Source organism: Octopus bimaculoides, chromosome 6 (genome assembly GCF_046866305.1).
Source record: "Octopus bimaculoides isolate indiv1 chromosome 6, ASM4686630v1, whole genome shotgun sequence".
NCBI lineage: Eukaryota > Metazoa > Mollusca > Cephalopoda > Octopoda > Octopodidae > Octopus > Octopus bimaculoides.
In genome coordinates, this window is record NC_142933.1 from 117,034,676 (window position 1) to 117,060,445 (window position 25,770).

The window sequence follows — 25,770 nt, forward strand, 5'->3', positions numbered from 1 at the left end:
TTGTTACGAATTGCTGCAACTGTCGAAAATACTCTACTACTCTTGGTTGCGATATTAAAAAAAATAATGACATTATTTGAGGGAAGTTACACGTGAGTTTAAAAGTTTCGATTTGACGAATCATTTTAAAACATGAACTAACGTGAGAGAAACAGCTGGATAAAAAAACTTTAATAATTTCTATATTCTTTTTGTTCCACCCTTCTAAAGCTTCCGGTTGACAACGAAAAGTTCAAAATTATCTACGACGAAAACAAATAAGAGGAAAAACAAACACAAATACCCATACAGACAAGGAAAGCCTGGAGGAAAAACGTCTGCTGCTTTAGCTGGTTGTATTCTCTCTAACCAGCATGACATGTCTTGCGACAGTCCTCTGCTTATCACTGCTAACAACAGCCTGTACAGGTAAGCCAGGACACTTAATTCTGTTTTAACTATTCATATATCTCTCAAATCTCTGTTTTTTCTCTTTCTTTACGTTTTTGCTGGCTTTTATCATTTCAAAGGTGTTACCGTTCGCTTTTTTTTAATAATTTTTTTTACGTGTTTTACGCGGGTTTTATTACAGAAAGCCTTTCTAATTAAGAGTTTGCAATATTATTTTGAACGAATGTAAGTGCATTGCCGCATTCTATTTTTACTATCACCTTAGAATCAATAAACACACACACACACAATATCGGGTTTCATAAACACAAAACGTTAATTAGATCGAGATTGTTTAAGTGTTTAAATTTTTATTTCATATATCGAATCCTAGTTTTATTTACCGATCCTAGTTTTATTTACCTGGCTTCTGAACTTTTAGTAAATTACTTTAATGTTAATTATTATAATCACTCGAATTATTATTATAACAAATGTTATGAATGTTGAGACTTTTTTGTAACCGTACAATTATTTTCTTTTTTTAATTAAGTTAAATTTTATTAAATGCGACTCGTATCGGACGACTTAGCGCAAGGACTGAAAAATAAAGCACAAAGTGGGTTAATGTCATTTATGCTAGTTGCATTATTTTCTATCCTATCATTTCTCTGGTTACTGTCTCTTTGATTGTCTCTGGTGGTGGTGCCGGTATTTCTGTGCGTGCCAATATTGTGTGTTGGTTTGCGTGTTTTCATCTTTTTTTCTTTCTTATCTCCACTATTATAAGGCGGCGAGCTGGCAGAATCGTTAGCACGCTGGACGAAATGCTTAGTGGCATTTCACCCGTCGCTACATTCTGAGTTCAAATTCCGCCGAGGCGACTTTGCCTTTTCCCCTATCGGGTTCGATAAATTGAGTACCAGTGAAGCACTGGAGTCGATGTAATCGACTAGTCCCCTCCCCACAAATTTCAGGCCTTGTGCCTATAGTAGAAAGGATTATCTCCACTATTATTGTTATTATTGTAAGGATAACCTTAAATTTTATGTTTTAAATACCTACCTGGCTTTGACATATGTATAGGTAGATTTTGGAATACCTGTTCTTCATTGTACTCTACTTCGTGGGAAAGATAAAAAGAATTTATATTTGCGTTTCATACAACAGAAATTAAGATTCTGGATAAAAAAAAAATCCAAAAGTTATTTTTTCGTTCATACGTTTACACCCCCTCATGCGTATCTTCCAAAATTTTGGTGGGGCAATGAAAACTTTTTGAATATCCGGAGTTGGACCTTCTTTTGCATCCCCACTAAGCTTATCTCCCCTCTCCCATACCTTTCGCATGAGTATAGAACAGTGGTTCCCAACCTGGGATCCGCAAAGGTAGTACTGGGGGTCTATGAACTAAATTCAAAATTTCGTGTGTGTGTGTGTATATATATATATATATAGATAAGGATAAGCATATTAAATGGGATCCATGGGGAAAACTCGTTTAAATAAAACTGGTTAGGAACCACTGTGAAAAGGTTGGGAACCACTGGTATAGAACGTCGTGTGACAGCTACTTTCAAATTTCACGCACACTCCGAGAGGGACGTTCAGCCAGTATCTCTTCCGGCGCCCCGGAGAGCCACAATGGACTTGGAAATACCTCCCCTTTTCAAATATTTCCCTTGAATTCTGAAGAGCGCTTCTACTTCCAGGATCCAAGTGTTGCTTTGTTCTGCCTTACCAAATTTCTCTTGGAATCAAATAACAATCTACTCCAGTTGTCAATGTTTGGCCTTTGTGTAATTTCAAGTGAACAAAGAATGACCAAATGGTTAACTTCATTTCACAATTATGAGGTCTCTGGTTCGATCGCGCTGCATGACATCATCGACAAATTTGCTTTTTCTTTCTTTTTTTTTCTTTTTTTTTTTTTTTAATCGGGGCTTCTTATCGGCACAAGCCTTTTGGGAAGAACTGGGTAGACGGAAACTGTTATCAAAAGGTCATGTTGATTCTGCCTGATAATTACAAGGGTACGAGTGTCTGTGGAATCCTCTGCTATTTGCACAGGATTACAGAGATTAGGCCTTTCCGAGATTAGGACCTTTTAGGACACTCCGCGTCGAAACCGACGGAGATTTATTTACAATATGTAAACAATATTAATATCAATTTAGAATGGAGTATTTTTTCTCAAAACCTATACATAGTTGCTGGCGTAGTACGGTGATTAAGAAGTTCGCTTGATAACCCCATGGTTTGCCGGTTCAATTGTCATATCCAGTGTTTTCCGTAACTACGGTTTCTCCTGTTATGGTTAGGGTAGGGGTTTCCAACCATCGTGTTGTGGATCATTTGGTACCGTGCCGCACGGAAAAGATAAATTTTAAAAGTTTATTTCTTTCGGTCTGCAGCGTGTTTTTGCATTATATATGTATTAAATATGTAATAATTACAAATTATATATTATACAGTTTGTGTTTTTTGTTAAGCGCGCGATCCCCCAATCCATGGAAAAATTCTCTTGCATGAAACCGGTCAGCGGTGCGAAAAAGAGGATGGGGACAGCTGGTCTAGAGAAGCCTGTCGTGTGTGTGTGAGAGATTTACGCTTAAATCTTTTAAAATCTTTTGTCAGGAGGAAAGGTACTGCCCATGAGTTTCCGTGACTTGTGGGAGAGCAGGAAGAAAATATTCTGAAAGCGGAAACCTGGCAACAGAGTGGACTCCGCTAATTGCACCCTAGGTGGTGGCAGTGGTGTTACATCGAATAAAGAGTTAGGTCTACCGATCTAACTAGGCCATAGCTGAATTTGAACTCGGAACGTAAAGTTTAGGAACAAATACTGTAAGGCATCCGGCCCGTTATTCTTAGAGTATTGCCAATTCTTGTATTTTTTTTTTTTTTATCGATTCGAAAGAATGAAAGGTAAAGTTGATCTCGACAGGAAATAAACCCTGAAAATAAAAATCCAGAACAAATAAGCAGATCCTTTTTTCTGACGCGCTGACAACTCGGCCAATTTACTTCGTTTATGCTATGTCCCTTTTTATTTCCTGTAAAATAGCAGTTTGGCAAGTAGAGATCGATAAAATAAGTAGCGGATCTTTTTTAAAACGGGGGCCACATTTTTCATTAATGTTTTACGTAGTGTTTTTGGTACCGAAAGACTTTCAAACTTCGTATACTTATCTATTTTGTGTTATAGAACAGAAAAATATTTTTGTATTCGAATTTATTTCATGTAAAAAATTGTCTTATTTCGATAATTTCAACCAATCACTGACAAGTATTCAGTTGTTTATATTTACTCCTTTGGCTGATTAAGCCATAGCTTCGTTTTATTTGCTTTTTCATTTTAAATTTGCTTTTTTCATTTTCTTTTTTTTTTCTTCGTTTTATTTGCTTTTTTCTTTTTAAATTTTCTATTTTACCCTAACCCTATCACCGATAGAATTGTTTCAGAATCGTTTGTTTATGTAGTCGGCACTTAATGTATATCGGCTGAATGGACATCAGTGATTGGTTGAAATTACAGAAATACGACAACTTTAACATGGAATAACTTAGGGATTTCTTTTTTTTTTTTTAAGAAGACTAAGAGAAAAAGATGTTTTATATGACACATTCTACCAGTGTTCCAAGTTTCAAAGTGTTTCGTTAATGAAAAATGTGGCTCCCGTTTTAAAAAAGATCCTAAGTAGCTGACTGAAATTACTAGGGTCACTACAGGGGCGGTCTGAGCCGTCGGTCAATCGGACACTGCCCAAGGGCCCGGAGCTGGGAGGGGCCAGCACTAACTGTAAACTCTAAATCAATGCTAAGGGGCCCGGTAAACAGTTATGCCCGAGGGCCCTTAATACTCTCAGTCCGCCCCTGGGTCACTATGATCAATTCCTGAATGTGATGTCCCAGCATGGCCGCATTCAAGGGATAGAAAACATTAAGGGATTTGATGTTACATCAAAAAATGTTCTTGTTTCGCCTCAGGTCAGCGCTAACCATGCAGAAATATGATGAAAGGCATTCCAGCCGTGACCATCTCATTTTATAATCATGTACAAGGAAGCCCAGACCACTTATCTAATTTGTCCTTTTCTAAAGTAGTGGGAACGTGATTTGAGGGAGGTTTAGTTGCTGATTATACCCGGGTAGCTTCACCAGGAGACTCGACTCATCACAGGATAGCAAGAGTGGGATGAGGGGAGGCAAGGACTCGGGTTTGAAAGGAGTGCACACTTTCTTCTGGCTTATCATATCTGTTAATTGAAGTGGGGTGGAGACCAAAAGCGTCTTTCCCTCCAGTACTTGAGAAACTTTACCACGTCACGGATCTGTCATTAATCGGTGACATATAAGAAGCCCAGCAGTGTGTAACCGCGTAGGCTTGGCTGCTACATGTGTTGATTAAGGTTATATTTATTTGTCTGTGTATTTATCTGTTTATTTATTTATGTCTGTCTGGCTGTCAATGCCTGCCTATCTACCTTTTTATTTATTTAGGCGCAGGCAACGCTTCGTAGTCAAGAAACTCGTCTGCAACCACATGGTTTCAAGTTCAGTTTCACTGCGCTGCAGAGCAAGTGTCTTCTACTATAATTCCGGATTGACGAATACTCTGAGTGAATCTTGTGAATATAAGCGGAAACTGTGTCAAATCCCGCCATATATAATATAATAATAGTAATAATAATAATAAAAGAAGAGTGCCATTTGCTATCTCGTGAACAATATTTCGACATCTTGCGTGTCTTCCACTGGTTCAAAAAATAAATTTGTCAATCGACTTCATTTTCGTTTATATAGAAAGGATTGAGGTAACTCCTCCTGAAGATATAGAGTCAAAATTAAAAGAAGAGTGCCATTTGCTATCTCGTGAACAATATTTCGACATCTTGCGTTAATTTTCAAAAGCGTCTTTCCCTCCAGTACTTGAGGTAACTCAGGAGGAGTTACCTCAATCCTTTCTATATAAACGAAAATGAAGTAGATTGACAAATTTATTTTTTGAACCAGTGGAAGACACGCAAGATGTCGAAATATTGTTCACGAGATAGCAAATGGCACTCTTCTTTTAATTTTGACTCTATATCTTCAGGAGGAGTTACCTCAATCCTTTCTATACAAACGAAAATGAAGTAGATTGACAAATTTATTTTTTGAACCAGTGGAAGACACGCAAGATGTCGAAATATTGTTCACGAGATAGCAAATGGCACTCTTCTTTTAATTTTGACTCTATATCTTCAGGAGGAGTTACCTCAATCCTTTCTATATAATAATAATGATAATAATAATAATACAATTAAACCTTGGGAGAGGCATTATGCCTCTCCCAAGGTTTAATTGTATTTCTTTCAACACACGTATCCACATCAAGAATCTTGCACACGAAATACACATACGAAAAAAAAAAATAATAATCCCGGGATGGAATTTATAAACATTTAATACATCGCTACGTGCGTTTCCACAAATCACATGACTTAAGATCCCAGTCCGTATTCTTGAGCTGATTACAGCGTATTCCGTAGTATCCTTGGACATCCGGTTAGTCGACATAACATTCGTGGATGAACCAGAGAGAGAGGAACCACTGTTATATCGTCTGAAGAAATAAATCAATGATGATGTTCAATTGGATGCCCAAGGACACTACGGACTATACTGTAACCATTCCAGGAATACGGACTCTGATCTTAAAAGTCATGATTTGTGGAAACGCACGTAGCGATGCAGTAAATATTTATAAATTCTATCCTAGGATTATTATTATATTTATCCTATATTATATCGGTATAACTTGATGCAACCCCGAAAAACTGGCTCACTAGTCAACATCATAGACAGTGGCCGGTACAATGGAATAGGAACTTTATTTGCATATTCAAAACGTTACCATAAACAAATTTAAGACGTGGGTGTGTTTCTGTGTTTGTTCTCACAAACAAGTAAAAGATATCTATCTTTATTTGTCAAGGGGTGTTGGTGGTTTAACGCCCTGGTTCTCAAATTGACAATTACTAGCCCCTACCCTCCGCACACAAACACCAAATTATTTGAGAAATATTTTCATGCGGCCATTCTTTAGCAATGAAATGAAAACGAAATATTTCTGTCTTCGTCATGCGTTGTAAAAGTTTAAAATGGTTAAAATCATATTCACTTTATTAAGCTTTGCAATTTGTTCATCTCCCATGGACCACCAATCTTTTCAACTCCCATGGACCACCCACTTTCCGGATGAGCTGTCCGACCGCCTAAAAAATATAGGTTTACCCCATTTCTTTTTTTTTTTTTCTGGTTTAAGTCATTGGACCGCGGCCGTACTGGGATTCCGGGGGTTCCGCTTCAAAGGGCTTAATAGAAAAAGTCGAAGCCTATATTGATTTAAAAAAGAAAATAACCTGGTATTCTATCGGTGTCTGTCGAACCGTTAAGTTACAGGGATGTAAACAAAAACACCAGTTGTCAAGCGGTGAGGAGATTGGACATGTATGTATGTATGTAATAACGAAGTCGAACCGGACAGTGATATTTTGAAATCACTTAATACGTGTCTTCATGATATGTAATAGGAAATGCATCAGTTACGTAAACTTTTCTCATTTAAAAATATGAACTAATTGGTGGGAATAGTTCAATATAGATGGTCAGAGTAGTTTCCATCTACCAAATTGATTCACAGTGCATTCGTTGGCCGGTGGTGAGAGAAGACACTTGCCCAAGGCGCCACGCAGTGGTACTGCGCCCGAAATCACGTGGTTGCAAAGTGTCTTTAAGACCGCACAGATAGTCTTGCCCCAATATTACCTTTTTCGCCAAATCACTTAGAAAATGTTCAACCCTTTATCAACCAATCACATTTAAGGAGTCAGCTAACGTCTTTTAATTTGAGATATATATCCATTAAAAAATACAGTAAACATAAAGACGAGATGAAGGATCAACGAAGAGGGTGTATTAGATTGACGCTCAGGAAAACTGGAAGAAGTTTAACGTTTCGAGCCTACGCTCCTTTTATAGAAAGGATAGATGAGAAGGAAAAGACGGAGAAAAAATACGTGTCTGCGTTAAACGGTCAAAGCATACTGAAAAAAAAATATAGCTGCGGGCATGGCTGTGTGGTAAGAAGCTTGCTTCCCAACTACATGGTTCTGGGTTCAGTGGCACCTCGGGCAAGTATCTTCAACTATAGCCTTGGGCCGACCAAGGCTATACTCCGGTATATATATACTTACTCCGGTATATATATATATATATATATATATATATATATATATATGCGCAGGAGTGGCTGTGTGGTAAGTAGCTTGCTTACCAACCACATGGTTCCGGGTTCAGTCCCACTGCGTGGCACCTTGGGCAAGTGTCTTCTACTATAGCCTCGGGCCGACCAAAGCCTTGTGAGTGGATTTGGTAGACGGAAACTGAAAGAAGCCTGTCGTGTATATGTATATATGTGTGTCTGTGTTTGTCCCCCCCCCCACCATCGCTTGACAACCGATGCTGGTGTGTTTACGTCCCCGTAACTTAGCGGTTCGGCAAAAAGAGACCGATAGAATAAGTTCTAAGCTTCCAAAGAATAAGTCCTAGGGTCGATTTGCTCGACTAAAGGCGGTGCTCCAGTATGGCCGCAGTCAAATGACTGAAACTAGTAAATGAGTAAAAGAGAATATACACTGTGTGTGTGTGTGTGTGTGTGTGTGTGTGTGTGTGTGTGTGTGTGTGTGTGTGTGAGAAAGAGAGAGAGAGAGAGACTAGCTTCCGTCTACTAAATCCACTCATAAGGATTTGGTCGGCATGGGGTGAGAGTAGAAGACACTTGTCAAAGTTGCCGCCCAGTGGGACTGAACTCCAAATGCTGCTAAATTTCAATCTAGCAATAGATTTCTTTACAAAATCTCTAAAGCCTTGTGAGCAGTTGCCCTTTATTAAATGTATTAAGCAAATTTTTGGCTAAATCATTTGGTAGAATTTTGTTTGGCGAGCTTGCAGAATCGTTAGCACGCCGGACAAAGTGCGTAGCGTCTTAACGTTCTGGGTTCAAATTCCGCCGTGGTTGACTTTGCTTTTCATTCTTCCAGGGTCAAAATAAGTATCAGTTGAGCGGATGCTTGCGGTATGTGCTTCATTTCTTTGCATTTTCTGTTCAAATCGCCTAATTGGGTGGTAGACCTAATCCGTCGCTCGGTTTAACGACACCACTTGGTACTTGGGATTCCTTTTATTAGAATCGACTTTGTCCAAAGCATTGAGTCAGATCTCTGATGCGAAAATAACTTCCCCTTCTACCTCTCACCAGTCTTCGCAAGGTGACTGGCCATGGGCATTGCCTTACCTTTCAGGCTAAAAGATAATAAAAGCTGTGAACTTTAGTAAACAATATTGAGTAGCAAAAACTGATGGGAAAGTTGTTGAAACGGTAGAATCTTGAGTTAAATAAATAACCTCAGTTAGGAGATTAAAGCGACTAATTTAGATGGTTGAAAGATTATTTTAGTTTAATTGGTAAAACATCAGTCTGAAATACAGAAGATTCGTGGTTCGAGTTCCCTACGCAGCTTTCGCTATTTTTTTTTTCGCTCTATAGGTTTTTTAACCTGTTGTATTGTAAGCTATTATTAACAGCTGAATTCAAATACTACCGAGGTCGACTTTGCTATTTATCCTTTCGGGTCTTTGAAATAAGTACCAGATGAATACCAGTATTCGATATAATTGACTAGGTTCCGTCCCTGAAAAATTTCAGGTCTTGTGCTTATCGTGGAATTATTATTGCGTGCCGAACAAATGCTTAGCGGCACTTCGTCCGCCTTTACGTTCCGAGTTCCAGTTCTGCTCAGGTTAACTTTGCTTTTCATCCTTACGGGGTCGATAAAATAAAGTACCAGTCAAGTATTAGGGTTGATGTAACTTAATCCAAAATACAAAAGCTGTGTTCTGAGCTCTACTTGAACTAATCAGTTTTCCTTTTTTTCTTTACTTTTGCTTGCAATTTTGTCCATGTACAGCAAAACATTTTTTTACCACTATAACAGCGGGATTAAGTGAAATCGGACGAAGGATAATGAAACCAGTAACCGTGATAACCTCTTTTATCAAAACCGTTTATCTAAAACTCGAGGTATACCCCCAAGATTCCTTATAGTGATGCTGGACATATTAAATATCTTTGCTGAAATAAAATACGTGTCTGGAATATTTTTAACGATCAGTTATAGGGGCCTCTTTGCCTTAAAAATGCGAGGGGGGGCAAACCAACATTTGATTCTTAGAGGAGCATGTTAGTATTGCTTATGGTGCCTTTCCAGGACCCTATCACATACGTAAAGTTTTACGCTAATTAAATTTCATATTCAAATGAAGTTCAGATATAAAAAAAAATAAGCTTAAAAAGAATTTATTATATCGAATAAACAAAAAATAAAACAGACGTTTGAATAAAAAAATATGAAGTAAATTTGTCTTTGAGAACTTTCCAAATGTGTTATATCTTGCACCATTGCTGTCAATAAATAATTTCCCAACTTATTCACAACTAATCTTTTTCAAGTATCCTGAGCAATCGCTCAACATTTGGAAACATACGACGGACTTCTGGTCGCATTTCGCAGAGTATCCAAGAACGCATTTGCCCGTAGAGAGATACGTGAGACTACCATTAGCTCTGGATGCAATGTTGGTGCCAAACTCATTTGTTGCCTCTTGTAAAGAAATGAGGACATCTGAATAATTTTCAAGAATAGCTTTGACTGCAGAAACTCGTGTTGGCCATCGAGTAGGGCACACAAGTTTTAAGGAGCGAGGTGACAATACTTCATTTTTTTCCATTTAGAAAAATACACAAAACATTGGAGATCGTGTATGTTATGAAGTTACTAAAAACCTTGTTGAAAATATTTCCTCCTTCTTTACTTGTTATTCCATCTTCAACAATATCTAAACCACTTAATTAAGTTAGGCAATACCTGGATTATAACAGAAGTTTTTAGAAACATTTCCTACAACCGTTTCAAGCCGGAAATGTAAATTCTTTTCCATTCGCTCATCTAATATGAAATGGTCGTTGTAAACATATTTGTTCTTGAATAATTGTATATTTTCTTCAGAGATTGTATCTAAGCAAGTGTTATCTCGAAGGAGTGAAACTTCCAGTTTTACTCTCAATATTTAACTTGTGAACATTAAATAAGTACGTAATCCCTTGTAGATAACAGGTAGCTTACTCAACAAGCATAAAACACAACAAAATTGATCGACTGGATTAATATCAGATTTGGTGGTATTGACTTAAATCTTTTTTTAATGAAATATTTACCAACGTATTTTTGTCTCGAGCCTTTATCCTCATGGAACCGGAGCTTACCTTGGTTTCTGAGGCATTAAGCAGTGGAGATTACAACCATACCTACACCATTTTTATAGGACGTCAGTTCGCTGTGCACAGGATCTCTTTTGGGGTTAGCGCCCTTAGAAGTATATATTCTTTAAATTTTCACAAGGAGTAAAACCTGCAAATATAAGAATAGTGCTTATTCTATATTCTGTTCTTACCCTTTTAATTTCAAAGATCTTAAGTACATGACAAGGTCCCTAAACATGTTACACTTCGAGTGACTTCCTCTGTTACCCCTCACAAGCTGCTGCTCGTACTTATTCTCAGCAGAGTGGACTGAATTAACATAAAAAGAAGTGCTTTTTTCAAAGATGCAAGGTACCACCTGGCCATGAAACTTAATCCACGACCTTAATATCGGCAATTCAACATACTAATCAATATGTTATACGTCTTCATGATTATCATAGTGATGTATAGAAATAAAATGCACTGATAATAAAGCTTTTAGCATAATTCTGGAATATGAATAGGAAACAATATAGAATTAAATTCAGATGTTACTGTAATCTTTGTCCTTGGCCATTTTCTTAGTATTAGCTATTTTCAAGGGTTAAAAGACGATCATTGTACACAACACATGGACTGCTCGTTTAGATTTGGAACAATCTTTCTCTGTTCGTATACAACCAGCATTGTGCTTCTTCTGAAGGCATCTCATTGTGGTCTCTGTTTTGTATTATTTCTCATGAAAACTGTTGGGTGATTGATTATTCCTTTTTTGTGTGCGAGAGAGAAAAACTTTTCATATACTTCATGTAACTCAAAATGTTATGCTATTCGTATATTTGATAATTTATAGTTGTTCTATATTTATAGACAATCTGTTTCTTCGCTTTGTGCTTCATCCGTAGAGAGCCAAAAGTTAGCAATTATGTAATATAGTCAAATAATCGTTTCCGTTTTAAGTTTAGGATAGATAAGGTGAGAAGTAGTATATATAGTTTTAGATGGAATGAGAGGGAGAAAACATTTTGGATCTATTCAACAAATTTTTCCAAGAAAATGGCAGTGATCAGTTGAAGATTAAATTCTGGTAATAAAAGAAAAGGGCATGCTTTGATTTCTTTAGGCCTCCACGTAAAACAAGTTACATACAGTTTGCAAGGTTAATAGTGATCTGCCTCTCTGTCTTCCTCCCTGCATCTTTGTCTACCTCGCTGATTATCTCTCTGCCCGTCCCTCTCTCCACTCTCTCCCTGTCTCTCTCCCTCTCTCTCTCCACTCTCTCTCTCTCCTCTCTCTCTCTCCTCTCTCTCTCTCTCCTCTCTCTCTCTCTCCTCTCTCTTTCTCTCTCTCTCTCTCTCTCTATTTTTTTAAAAATAGAATGTTATGACCTTCATTATGAATATCATAATGGGTGATACGCATATCATAATGAATATCATAATGGCCGATGGGTGATATTTGTGGGAACATTCTGCATAGTAATTAGAATCTCACATATGTAATACTATGATTAAGAAAACTCCAATCAGTTGAAATTATCCAAACCATAAGGGTAAAGGACCCCTTCGGTCATGAATGACCACGAGATTGCACCTAGAAAGTTACCCTCCGAGGCACAAGTCCGAGCAAGGTTGTTTATGGAAGACCAGCAGTCGCCCGTGCATACCAACCTCCCCTCTCCACGCCATCGATGTTATCCAAGGGAAAGGCGAAGGGGCCGATACAGTTTGGCATCAGTGACATCACAACTCATTTCGACAGCTGAGTGAACTGGAGCAACGTGAAATAAAGTGCTTTGCTCAAAAACACAACACCCAGTCCAAAAATCGAAGTCGCTACCTCATGATTGTGAGCCTGGCGCTCTATCAACTGAGCCATCCACCTTCACATCCAAACCATAATGTTTATATCAATGTACTTTGCATTTTCAGTTCATTGTTTCTTCTCTTGAATACCTTATGAAACGAAGTGAAATTACTGTATACATTTGTGTGATTGTACTTTATCTCCCTTTAATCTTTCAGCAGCATCACTTACATTCAACACCACCAAGAAAGGCATTCAACATCAAAGATTTGATGGTTGGTATAACAGCAAGTCCAATCCAACATTGGGTGCCGCCTGTAAGTTACCATTTTTTTCTTTTTAAGTATTGATGAGGAATAATTTTGATCATGTAACAAATCAAAATGCAATTACAATATTGGATGATGAGAATTCACAAACTTTCAAAGAAACATGGTAAAATTTTTTTTGTTGTTGTTTTCGAATTGGTTCCCTCAAAATACATAAAGTTATAAATAATCGTTTCAAATTTCAGCACAAGGACGACAACAAGTTGAAGGAGGGGTTAAGTCGATTACACTGACCCCAGTGTTCGACTGGTGCTTATTTTATCGACCCAGAAAGGATGAAAGACAAAGTCGACCCTGGCAGAATTTGAGCTCAACGCATAGATGGACGAAACGCCAATGAACATTTCGTCTGGCATGCTAATAGAACTGCCAGCTCACATAAAGTTATAAATGATAGCATGTAAATATTGGGTCGAAAATCCCTTTTGTGCCCCATAGGCAACATTCGGCTTTTTTCAATCCAAAATGTTTTCAACCCAATATTTATATGTTACTATAATTAATCCTTTATACAAATAAATAAATATAACCGTATATTATGTACTTCGGGAACCAGTTCCAAATCAATTATAAATATAATGTTCACTATGTTTTCAGCAATACTACAAAACGGTAATGACATGGAAATTTTTCATATTTTCCTTAGTTTAAATCCTCATCGTGTTTTAACTTTCACCTTTCCATGCTTGCATAAGTCAGATGGAATTAGTTGAGGAAGGTTTCCTACAGCCTGATTCCTTTCATGTTGCTAACTCTTACCTGTTTCAAAGCAAGCTAATATTTCCCCATGACCAGACTTCCTTTTTCATGCAAGAATGGAAATGAACAACATTACTTGTATGATGGTGATGCATATGTATGACAGGCGTCTTTACACCAATATACTCACAAGGCTTTGGTCAGCCCTGGACTATAATAGACACTTGTCCAAGATGGCCTGCAGTGCGACAGAATTCAAAACCATGTGTTCGTGAAGTGAACTCCTAAACCACATAGCAATGCCTCTTTCTATAAAGTACAATCTTTTTTCTCTTCAGTTCGCCCATTGGCATTTAATCTACCAAACCATTATGAAGACCAGACATACTTGCCATCTGGTTCCAATAGGCCAAATGCAAGATACATCAGCAGAGAGCTATTTCAGGGAAAGATTGGCAAAATGTCTACTACAAATAAAACTGCACTGTTTGCATACTTTGGTAAATATTAACTTGTATGTTATTTAAAATTAACTGATATAATGTTTGTCTGTTCTCAAATGGAAGAATTACCTCTCTCTCTCTATCTATCTCTCTATCTATCCATCCATCCATCCCCTAAGAAACTGCTAGGGTTTATTCTTGGATTTGAAGCCAAGTCTTTCAGTAAATCAAGGAATATGTTATTATAATCCATTTAGAAATAAGTAAATGTCAAAACATTTTTCCATAATTTTTGTAGTCAGAATCGCCAAACAAGTACGGTCAACATGATTGACCCCCCACCCCCGAAAGGCAATGTCTTGGCAGAAATTTTTCTTTCATTTGTCAACCTTCCAGTTAAGTACTGGAATTAATTCATTCAGCAATATCTCTCCTAAAAATTTGGGGCTTTGTTGGCACAATTCCCCCAATTGAAGGAATTTTGTCTTGCCAGTTACTTGGAAACCCTACCATGCAGGTGCCATGAAGAAGAAGAAAAAAAAAACAAAAAAACTAAGTACTCTTTGTAAAGTGGTTGGCATTAAGAAAGGCATCCAGCTGTAGAAACCATGCTAAAATAGACAATAGAGTTTGGCCCTTTCCCCTGGCCTGCCAGTTCCTGTTAAACTGCCCAACTCTTGCCAGCATGTAAACCAGATGTTAAATGATGACCTGAAAATATTTTTTACTGTGAATGTTTGTGCATTCAAAAGTAATTTTATATGCTTTTAATATTCAGGACAGTTCCTTACCTTAGAAGTTTCCAACACTAACGAACCAGGCTGTCCAGTAGAAATTCTGAATGTAAAAGTTCCAAGATGTGACGAAGACTTTGATGACAAATGTAGTGGTAGACATTTTATCCCTTATGAACGTGTTGATTATGACAGGCAGTCAGGGGTTTCTCCAAACAACCCAAGGAAACAGGTAAGGGCTCAAACCCTTTTACATAGATTTCAAACAATGTCATGTACTTTTAATTCCTTAACACAATAGATTGATGGCCACAAACATTTGTACATTGGAAAAATGCTTGGGCTATTTAGTTATTTAGCATTAGGAAATATACATGAGTAATTAGGAAATATACAGGAGTATCACCAGTATAGCATCTGTGACTCACAACTGTAATTTCATGTATTCCTGCTGGTCTATTTCCTGTATTCCTGTTAGTGTATTCTTATTTCTTGCAAGAGGAAAGCTACAGTTTGAAATTATAGCTCAATGTTTCATGAATAACAAATATCCATCGAGCCAATTATTTTGCTTCAAGTTGCTTTTGATCATTGGATCGACCAATATATACTCTAAACACAGTCAAACAAAGGTACTTTTGAAAAGACATTAAAACAAAAGTGCTAAATGATAAATTAATAATTCAGTTTCCTCCCAGGCCATCCTGCAGGCCTGATGTCACAACTATATTAAACATGACCTATTTTTAAATGTATATAATATTAATTTGAAGTAAGCAACATAAACGAATTTACTTTTAAGAAATGCAAATTTGTCAACACTTTTTCTAAAAAAACCAGTTCAGTTGCACTATTTTCCCTTTTATAAATTCAGCATTAAAAAAAAAAAACTGTGGCCTAAGAGTGTGCATATTTTACTCATTGGTTAACCCAAGCCTAATTAAAGGTATTCAAGCCATGTCCATTTGATTATCCATTATGTCCAGTTTGAAGATAAGACTATGTTTTGAGAGAGATTTGTCAGCTGTTTCTCATAAGTCAAGACCACCACATAGCGGCTTCCTTATTCGCCCATTCACAAGACTAGTATTGAACTGAGCATTTGTTTTTCTTCAGTTTCTTCTCAATGAAGGAATTTGACTTAATTTTTTTTGGTGAGGTCCTAAGAGGTCAATACGATATGTGAATTTAAATAACTGGGATACACCTGTAGCTATAGAGTGAACTGTGATGCAAGAAGCAAATTATCTTGACCGTCAATGCAAGGGGACAGCATACGAACCTTTGGCCAATTGGCTGATTTTTCTATTATCCAATTGAATCTACCATTGGTCATTTACCTCAAAATCTTCAAATATATTTAATCTTACATTATTTTCCACTCCAAGTAAATTAAAATTTAATTCAGTTGAAAGTTCATATATAAAAATCAATAACTACAGATAAACCAAGTAACCAGTTTTTTGGATGGCAGTGCAATCTATGGGAACAATGAAGTGACGGCTAATATTCTTCGAGATTGGAAAACTGGTAAATTGGATGCAGATGACCTGTGGCACAAATTCCCTTCTTTCAACACGATGAGACTTGGGAACTGGAGATTTCCAGTTTTTCATTCCCATGGTTACCCAGATGCATCAAAATACTGGAGTAAGTTAATAAAAATATTTTGATTTTATATTCATTAGTCTGTTTTAAAATAAAATTATTACTGATAATTAAAGTAATTTAAGAGATGCTATATGTGTGTGTGTGTGTGTGTGTGCGTGTGTGCGTGTGCGTGTGCGTGTGCGCGCGCGTGTGCGCGTGTGCGCGTGTGTGTGTAAGATCCAGGGATCTGAGTGTAGGAAGTTTGTGAACTTTGAGCAGTCTGTGGTAGGTATAAAAAAGGAAAGTTCATGAAAAATAATAAATTTTAAATTATGTTAGGAGAGTTAACTTGTGATTCCTCAACAATAATGTAACCTTCATATAATTAAGGTATCATTGGCCTGATGACTAGGTTGCTGAGTACACCTTGTAGAGTAATTTTAACCTCAGAGGATCTGCTAACTTTGGAAATATATCTCACCTGGATTTTACTTTCTCCACTCACTCTACCTGGATATATATATATATACATACATACAGGGGTTGTATGTATGCTGGTGCATTAACATTCCCGTAACCTAGTGGTTTTGCAGAAGAGACCTATAGAATAGGTACTAGGCTTACAAAGAATAAGTCCTGGGGTTTATTTGCTTGACTTAAGGTGGTGCTCCTGCATGGCTGCAGTCAAATGGCTGAAACAAGTAAAAGAACATAAGCGTGTGTGTGTGTGTGTGTGTGTGTGTGTGTGTGTGTGTGTGTGTGTGTGTGTGTGTGTGTGTGTGTGTGTGTGTGTGTGTGTGTGTGTGTGTGTGTGTGTGTGTGTGTGTGTGTGTGTGTGCAAAGATCAAGGGAAATAACTCAGGGATACCATTTGTATGCAAAATAAAGTCAAGATGGCACTGACAATGTAATAAGTGTGAAAATTCTAATTCATATCAAAGAGAAGCAACTTCTCTTTAAAGCAACTTCAACCAAACTATAATTGCAATCACCACTTAATAACCTGATTGACTGATCATTAAATTTCAGAATTTGGTAATCACCATGCACATGAAAATCCTGCTCTTATTACACTAAGTGTACTGTTCTTTCGGTGGCACAATCACCTTGTTGATGAATTAAAGGTACATTTTGAAATGAATGCTGATGAATTATTTTACAAAGCTCGAAGTTGGGTAATTGCTTCATTGCAGGTAAATATCAAACATTATTCACTTAAACCATTTAGCATTTAAATTATACTATCTCTTGCAATGCTTATTTATTTGCATTGTTTTGTACCAATCGTGCATTATCTTGAAACTTCAGGATTTTGAGGATGTGATTGTTTATCTTTAAGATAATGTTGCTGAGTATGTGTGAGAGGCTGGATCTGGTTAATTTGATCATAAAACAGGTAGAATATTCAGACTAGATATAGCCAGTTTAATGTTAAAGTGTTAAATTAAAATTTTCTTTTGCTTTCGTAAACATTTTCTCATAAAAAATGTCAGTATTTTCATTAATTTAAATCTAAAAATATATGGCATACAAATAAAAGTAAGAATAAATATCACCTTCTTGAAGTAATATATTTCACTCAACTACGCATGTTTGCCAAATTTTGTAGGTTATATTCCACATTTCAATAATTTTAATGTCTTGGGTATGAAATTACAGGTTTTAAAAAAATCTATATTTTCTTTGTTATTACAAAACATTTTTCTATGATTCAATAATCTTAGAAATTTTCAACAAGATGCTTTAGTGCATAAATTTTCAAAGTCAAAAACCCAGTCCTGTAATGATTCTATTACAGAGCAAGAAAGGAATAATAAAATAGGGGATTTGAGTTCTTTTTCTTACATTATCCTTCACTTCCTTCAAAATGAATGTAAACAAAGTTAGTATGAGTCTTGTGATATTGTGCATTTCAGGGTTAGCTCATTTAATGCAGTTTCATTCAGTACTGCCATGTGGCAGTATTAGCTGCTTAGTTTTAGTTGGCAGACGAAACACTTGTATTGATGCTATATTTTACCTTTTATGAACTTGCTTCTAATCAATGTTTGTGTGAGATGTGCATCCAGCAAGTTTTGAACAGTTATAAATAATGACAATATGCTTGCTTTTAAACTGTTTTTTTTTTAAGTGATCTAGTGTACAAGATGGGGTTTAGTGCCCTATATAAGCAGTATGCAAACATTGAGTGAATCATGTGGTTGCCAGTTGAATAAAGATTGCTTCCCAAGCTTTCTAACCACTGCATAGCATCTTGAGCAAGTATCTTTTTCTTAAGCACTGGGCTGACCAAGGCCTTGTGAGTGGATTTGGTAGATGGAAACTAAAAGAAGCCTGTTGTGTGTGTGTGTTTCATCTTGACATTGCATGATAGCTGTGAATGAGTGTCATTGTCATACGAATAGCTTCATCTGTTTCCAGTCAGCCCCAAACTGTTATAGAAGACACATATCCAAGATACTACACAGTGGGACTGAACCTAAAACCGTGTGGCTGGGAAGCAAATTTGTTAACCACACAGCCATGCCTGTCATTAAGTATTATATGATCTTTTAAGCTTATCTCTACAGATTTTATGTAGAATTTGAATCTGTATTGTTCTATTTATTTTATAGAACATTGTAATTTATGAATGGCTACCAACATTCCTCAATGAAACTGTTGAACCCTATCAAGGTAAGGTTTTACATTTTTTGAACCACTTGAACCCTTTAGTTTTCAGATTACAATACTTAATTATTCACATTATTAAGCATATGCAATGCTTAATTATTCACTTTGTTTTGAATTTCTCTTACATTATCTTGTTGCTTAGATATTTCATTGATGCAATTGTTTATTTTTAGAATGATATTTTAGGGTAGGTGTGAGAGGCCTGATCTGGCTGGTTTGAATATAAAACAGGCTGAATATTTGGGCCTGTTATGGCTGATTTTGAATGATCGATTTCTTCAGATTTTTTTTTTGGCATAAAATCTATTTCAAATAATATGTAAGTGTATTTTCTTCTACAGTAGATTTTGGTTTGCATTCTAAGTCTCAAGAGTTCTATTTGTGGAAAAGTTTGAATCAAATCTAACACCATTAGATTTGTTTATACAAGTTGTGAGCAAATTAATAGTACAAATTCTTGTTATCCAAATATAAAAGAAATTATTTCTACATAATCATTAAAAAAATATTTGTGTATGTATGTATGTATGTATGTATGTATGTACACACATATACATATATTAATTTGAATTGGATCATAGGTTTTGCCCTTAATGGTTTTGAATAAGCCATTAAGGACAAAATCTGAGGTACCAGTCAAATCAATGTTATCCATAAATTTCACCTCAGATTGCTGGTATTGAGCCAAAATTCTTATCCTTCTTATAATGGGGGCAAGTTGGTAGAATTGTTAGCATGCCAATCAAAATGTTTACTGGCATTTTGTCCATCTTTACATTTTGAGTTCAAATACACTGAGGTCAGCTTTGTCTTTCATCCTTCCAGGGTTGATAAAATAAGCATCAGTTGACTATTGAGGTTTATATAATCGACTAACCAGTCCCACCCCACATGAATCTGTTGGCTTGTGCAAAAATTTGAAACCATTATTAAGGTGGAAAGAACTATTATAACATCAGACAAAATGCTTAGTAGCATTTCTTTTAGTTTTTCATGTTCTGAATTCAAATTTCACCATGGTTGACTTTGCCTTTCACCCTTTAACAGCTTATAAAACAAGTCCCAGTTGAGCATGGGACTCAGTGTAATCAACTAGCCTTGTCCCTCAAAATTTCAGGCCTTGTGCCTATAATAGAAAAGATCATCATTATTACATGAAATCAAATACATTCTGATTTGATCCCTCTCCAAATAACACATTAAATGTTAATAATGCTTAATATCTTATGTGAAATCTTGTCAGTTTTGACAGAAAAATCTTTATCTTTGTAAACATTGCAATGATTTCACAATACTTTAAACATTATCCTTAATAGAATTATTGCTTTGGAGAAAGAAGAAAACATGTGAAGACAGGGTGTAAATATTAGTTTTCATTCTGCATTTACTAAAGGTTTCACTAAAATTTATCAATCTTTGTTTATTAAAAATGAACATATCCATTTTATCATAACTTTGGTTGGAAAGTACAATGAAGTTTATGCTTTGCTGAGGCCTTATAAAACTTAAACATACATGGAGTTATCTCCCATGTTTACTGAAATTATTAAAATATTTGTCATTGTCATTTTCCCTTTCCCTCATCATATAATTATTTCTAATATTTCTGTTTCTTTTTAACCCTTTAGCATTTGGATTACTTAGTCACATGTAATGCTTATTTATTCATATTCTTTTGAGTTAATCATGCATTGTCTCATGATTTTGAGATTTTGATGAAGCAATTGTTTATTTTTAGAATGATGTTAGAGGCTGGATGTGGCGAGTTTGAACATAAAACAGAAAAAAATATTTGGACTGGATATAGCCAGTTTAAACACTACAGGGTTAATGTTGATCCCTAATTAAATGTTGAATATTGTTTGGATTGTATTTCTGAATAATTAAGCTTCAGTGTTGCATTTTCTTAGGTTACAAACCAAGTGTTGATCCCAGTCTGGCTGCCATTTATGATGCTGTTGTCATGAACTACTATTTGACATTAATGCCGTCTGTCATTTATCGCAGGTAATTATTTTACTACTAATCATGATTCTTTCCACTATAGGCACAAGGCCTGATATTTGGGTGGGAGTGGGCCAGTTGATTACATCAACCTTAGTTCTTCAGTGGTACTTATTTAATCAACCCTGAAAGGATGAAAGGTGAAGTTAACCTTAGCAGTATTTAAACTGAGATTATAAAGAATGAGAAAAAATACTGCTGAAAGGCAAAGTAGTAATGATAAACCTTTTCTACTAAAGGCACAAGGCCTGAAATTTGTGGGGAGGGGACCAGTTGATGACATCGACCCCAGTATTTCACTGGTACTAATTTTATTGACCCCGAAAGGATGAAAAGCAAAGTTGACTTCAGCTAAATTTGATCTCGGATCATAAAGATAGATGAAATGTTGCTAAGCACATTGATAATTATGATAGTGGTGATAATGATAATGTTGATAATTATGACTGATAATTCTAAAATATATACCATGCTGTTTTGGTCATCGTTTGAAATAGAAGCTATTTCTAGGAGGTCAAGTTTTTGTGAAACCAGTCAGTTTGGAATCTGAAGAAACTGGATTAACTGTTGCCAGCACAGCGTCTAACATTTTTTTCATGTTTGACTCAAGTTCATTATTCCTTAATCAATTATGGTTATTCATGAGTTACAGTCACGTAAATACTGAATCCAATATATAATTATTGTTAGTTATTGCAGAATTAATAAAAGGAAAATTTTTTAATTTCTTTGAGCTTAATTAGAGATTCTTTTAATAAATTTCTGAAAAATAAAAAGTACAAAACATTATACAGTATTAACAAAATTTATTTTATAATTCTTAGGTTTATTACTTTGTGAATTTATATAGATAAAAGTTGTGGAAAAGAATTGGGGTGTTTGAATTCTTGGAATATTGATTCACTACATAGAATATGTTAGCTTTCACTTAGCTATGTTCTTAATACATTCCTATTTCATTATTTTAAATTGGTGAATCAGTGCATGTTTTTCATTCAAAAATACTTATTCTCACAATTATTCTAAGGTTTGTTGAATCCAAGTAAGACATTCACTCTCTACTTCATACCACCAAACAATTTTTAATCAATTTGAATTTGAAAGTTATCTCTCTTGCTTTACTTGATAAAAATTATCGTTAACTCAAATGACTCGTTTCTCATTACAGATATAATTTCATTTGGTTAAAAATTACTTTTGATTTACTATATCATATATATATTAATCTGCACTTAAAACATCTCCATTTAGTATCCATTTTCCCTGCTGGCATGGGTGAGATAGTTTGGCTAGAACTGGTAAGCCAGAGAGCTGCACCAAGTTCCAGTCCTGTTTTGGCTTGGTTTCTATCACTGGATGTCCTTCCTAATGTCAACCACTCCAGAGGGTACCAGGTTATTTTAATGTGTCACCAGCACTAGCCACAACTACAATTTCACAAAGCTTGATGTGTCTTCTGAAGCACAGCAAATCACCAACAGTCTCAATCATTTCTCATCGCCTTTGTGAGACTCATCATCCAAAGATCATGAGCTATATCTAACCTTGTTGCTGCCAAAACCTTTCTTGGCATCCAACTCAAATTCAGCATTTTTATGCTGCAAATATTTTGTGTTAATTATATTGATTTAAGCCATGCCATAATACAAGGTTACCTCTAATACAGTCTGTGAAAAAAGGGGAATATGTAGGGTTTATCAGTCAACTGTGGAATGTATCCCTCTTCATGTCTAAAGGGTTTTGGCCATACTAATAACTTATTAATATTGTCACACTAACTTGATGTTGATAGTGCTCTATTAATCCTAATATTTTACCAGCCAACTAGATTGGAGGAAATAAAGTCCCTTGCTTGGGAAGATGTATTTCCATTGACCAAGAATCAAACCTACTGCTTTATGATCAAGAGCCCAGTTATTTGACCACTGGGCAACATACCTTCTACCATAGACTGTTCCTAGTTTTAAAATATTCTTCCAAAATGAATTTCTCTTTGAAAAAAATTGTGATCAATATTTGGGAATTTTAAAGAAAGTATCCAAATATGCTGCTCATTTTACATTATATCATGGTTATGTTCCTGTTCTTCACTTCTTCTAAAAAAAATTTGGTTTATAAATGCATTTTAATAAATTTCATTTTTTTTTTTTTGAAATTTAATTTTCTTTTTATAGGGATTCTTCATGCAATTACCGACATCCATTGAGATTTTGTAATACATTTTGGAAAGGACAAGTAAGTTGATTGTTATATTGTAATATCTAATAAATGTTTGGTGTGCCTTTTGGTAATTCAATTGGAATCTGGTTGAATTTAGGTTATAGAAAATAAAAGTTGCCCAGTCATACACTACAATTCTATACCATTCAGCCATTCTATACCTACAAACTTAGATCAAGTCTAAATGCTTGCAACAGAGAAGCCTCTGCTTAGTATACTGAAGAATCGGGTGGTGTACCATCAAACTGGGAGATGGACAAAGTCTACCACTCAAGAACAAAAATGGTCATACTGACAGATTTTTCCAGTTTCCACTTATTAAATTTCACTTACAAAGCTCCAGACAACCTGTAACTCAGCAGACAACTTATCCAAGGTGCCATGCTGTGGTATTGAACCTAAAATCACATTGTTGCAAAGCAAACTCCTTAGCCTCACAGCCAAGATTGTGGTCATGAAGCTAAATATGTATAAATTTTAATTTTAGAATTCTGATACTCTATTATTTTTCTTTTTATTCTAATAGGATTATCTAAAAGAGTATGAGACTTCTTTTCAAGAATTTCTTTATGGTATGACTTCTCAACTAGCTGAAGCAGACGACATGACCATTGTGGATGATTTTAAAGGTGAATATTTCAGAAATGCTTAAAATATCAAACTTCAATCTTTTATTACAGAAGTGGCTAAACCATTTTCTCTTTTGAGAAAAATTTTCTATCTGAAAGTTTCATGTGTATTTTTGTTATTCTTAAATATTCTTCTTCAGTTTATGAAATTGCTGTCTATTGAGACAATTCAGGAAAAGTTTTCATTTCTCTAAAAAGGGCATTCCAAAAGTCCCTTGAGCATTTTAAGTTTTATTTTATATATATTTTTAATACTTTTTTTGCTATTTCATTGTTTTGGTCATTGGACTGTGGCCATGCTGGGGCACTTGCAAGTTTTAGTCAAACAAATCACTCCCGGTAATTATTTTTGAATATGATACTCATGTAATTGGTCTCTTTACAGAACCACTAAGTTTGGGAATGTAAACAAACCAACACTAATTGTCAAGCAGTAGTTCACTAAACTATGCTGATGCTGTTGGCTGATACACATGAACTTGAGGGGCCTATTAAAATTAATGGGGGACAAATGCTCTTGATACTGCATGGTCTTCTGTATGAAGTGGTTATTAAAGTTTTGAGGATGCTGCTGTATTAATGATAAGGACATCCAGCTGTAGAAACTCTGCCAGATCAGATTGGAGTCTGGTGCAGCCATCTGGCTTGCCAGTCCTCAGTCAAACCGTCCAACCCATGCCAGCATGGAAAGCGGATGTTAAACGATGATGATGATTATCACTAGATTAGAAATGCCTTTGGCATCAACTTCCAAGTTTCTCTCAGGGACTGGTAAAAAAAATATAAGCTCAAGCCCTTGAAATGTTGATTAACTTAAGAACTTTGCTATTTCAAAGATATTTATTCATATAAAGGAAAAAAAAAAAAATATTAATTTGCTAATGGTAATTCTTCTAGGGCGGAATCATGGCACCTTATATTACAATTTACAAGACAAAGTTGTCCAGATAATAATGAAAGGTCGTGATTACGGACTCCCTGATTACAATACTGCAAGAGCTGCACTCGGCATGAAAAAAATTGAATCTTGGCAAGATATCAACCCAGAATTAGCTAATTCTAATCCAGAGGTAAGATATTTCATTATTTTCTAGGATTAATATTTTCCCCTGTTAAGGTGTCATTCTGGTGAATCAATGGCACACTGGTCAAAGTGCTTAGTGACATTTTGTCCATCTTTGCGTTCTGCATTTGAATTCTGCTGAGTTTGACTTTGTCTTTTATCCTTTTGTCTTTTATCCCTTTTGGGGTCAGTAAAATACTAGTTGAACACTGGGGCCAGTGTAATTGGTTTACCTCATCCCCTAGAATTGCTGACTTTGTGTCAAAATTTAAAATCAATATTTTGTCCTGTTACTAATATATATTTGGTTATAGGAATCCAAAAGATGAATTTTAATCCTTTTGATGCTAATCCACCCAAAATCTCCAAGCTAAAACCTTCCATTAGAATTTCATGTTAACTTATGTTCTAAACTCCATCTTGATGACAGAGCTATATTGCGAAAGCTTCGTTAAATTTAAAATTAACTGAAACGAAGGCAGTGTATTTCGACAAAAATATAGCAAAGAAACAAAATGGTTAATAATCCTTATGATTTTTTGGTAGCATAAACTTGCAGAAAATAGAGGCACCTACCTGAGACCACTCCAAGTTCTACGATAAACTTTACTGTCTTAAAATGGTCGAAATTATAATTTGCCATCAAAATTTTATTCCAAATTGAGACCCCAGCTTAATAATTAGAAAATTATTTTACAAAATTCTTCATTATTTTAAAACTAGAAACAAAAGGAGCATATGTTAACAGAAATATGGTAACAAAATGATTAAAATGAATAATTGGTGATTCTTCACTGAGGTACAAAAAATATTTAATTAAAATGTTAGAAAACAAATTACTAGAGATAGCAACAGTTAATAAA

At 35.6% G+C, this 25,770-nt stretch overlaps 1 protein-coding gene across 1 annotated transcript in view; it reads left to right on the top strand.

Moving 5' to 3' along the window:
* The first annotated feature begins 285 nt into the window (after positions 1-285).
* The window catches only part of LOC106882005 (dual oxidase), a 58,796-nt gene continuing 33,311 nt past the window's right edge, over positions 286-25,770 (top strand). Inside the window, exons 1-11 of the mRNA XM_014932549.3 lie at positions 286-408; positions 12,742-12,840; positions 13,890-14,051; positions 14,773-14,960; positions 16,171-16,378; positions 17,348-17,511; positions 18,934-18,994; positions 20,902-20,998; positions 23,170-23,230; positions 23,742-23,844; positions 24,742-24,914. Of these exons, the coding sequence (XP_014788035.1) occupies positions 354-408; positions 12,742-12,840; positions 13,890-14,051; positions 14,773-14,960; positions 16,171-16,378; positions 17,348-17,511; positions 18,934-18,994; positions 20,902-20,998; positions 23,170-23,230; positions 23,742-23,844; positions 24,742-24,914 (1,371 nt within the window). The 5' untranslated portion in view covers positions 286-353. The remainder of the gene's footprint in view (positions 409-12,741; positions 12,841-13,889; positions 14,052-14,772; positions 14,961-16,170; positions 16,379-17,347; positions 17,512-18,933; positions 18,995-20,901; positions 20,999-23,169; positions 23,231-23,741; positions 23,845-24,741; positions 24,915-25,770) is intronic.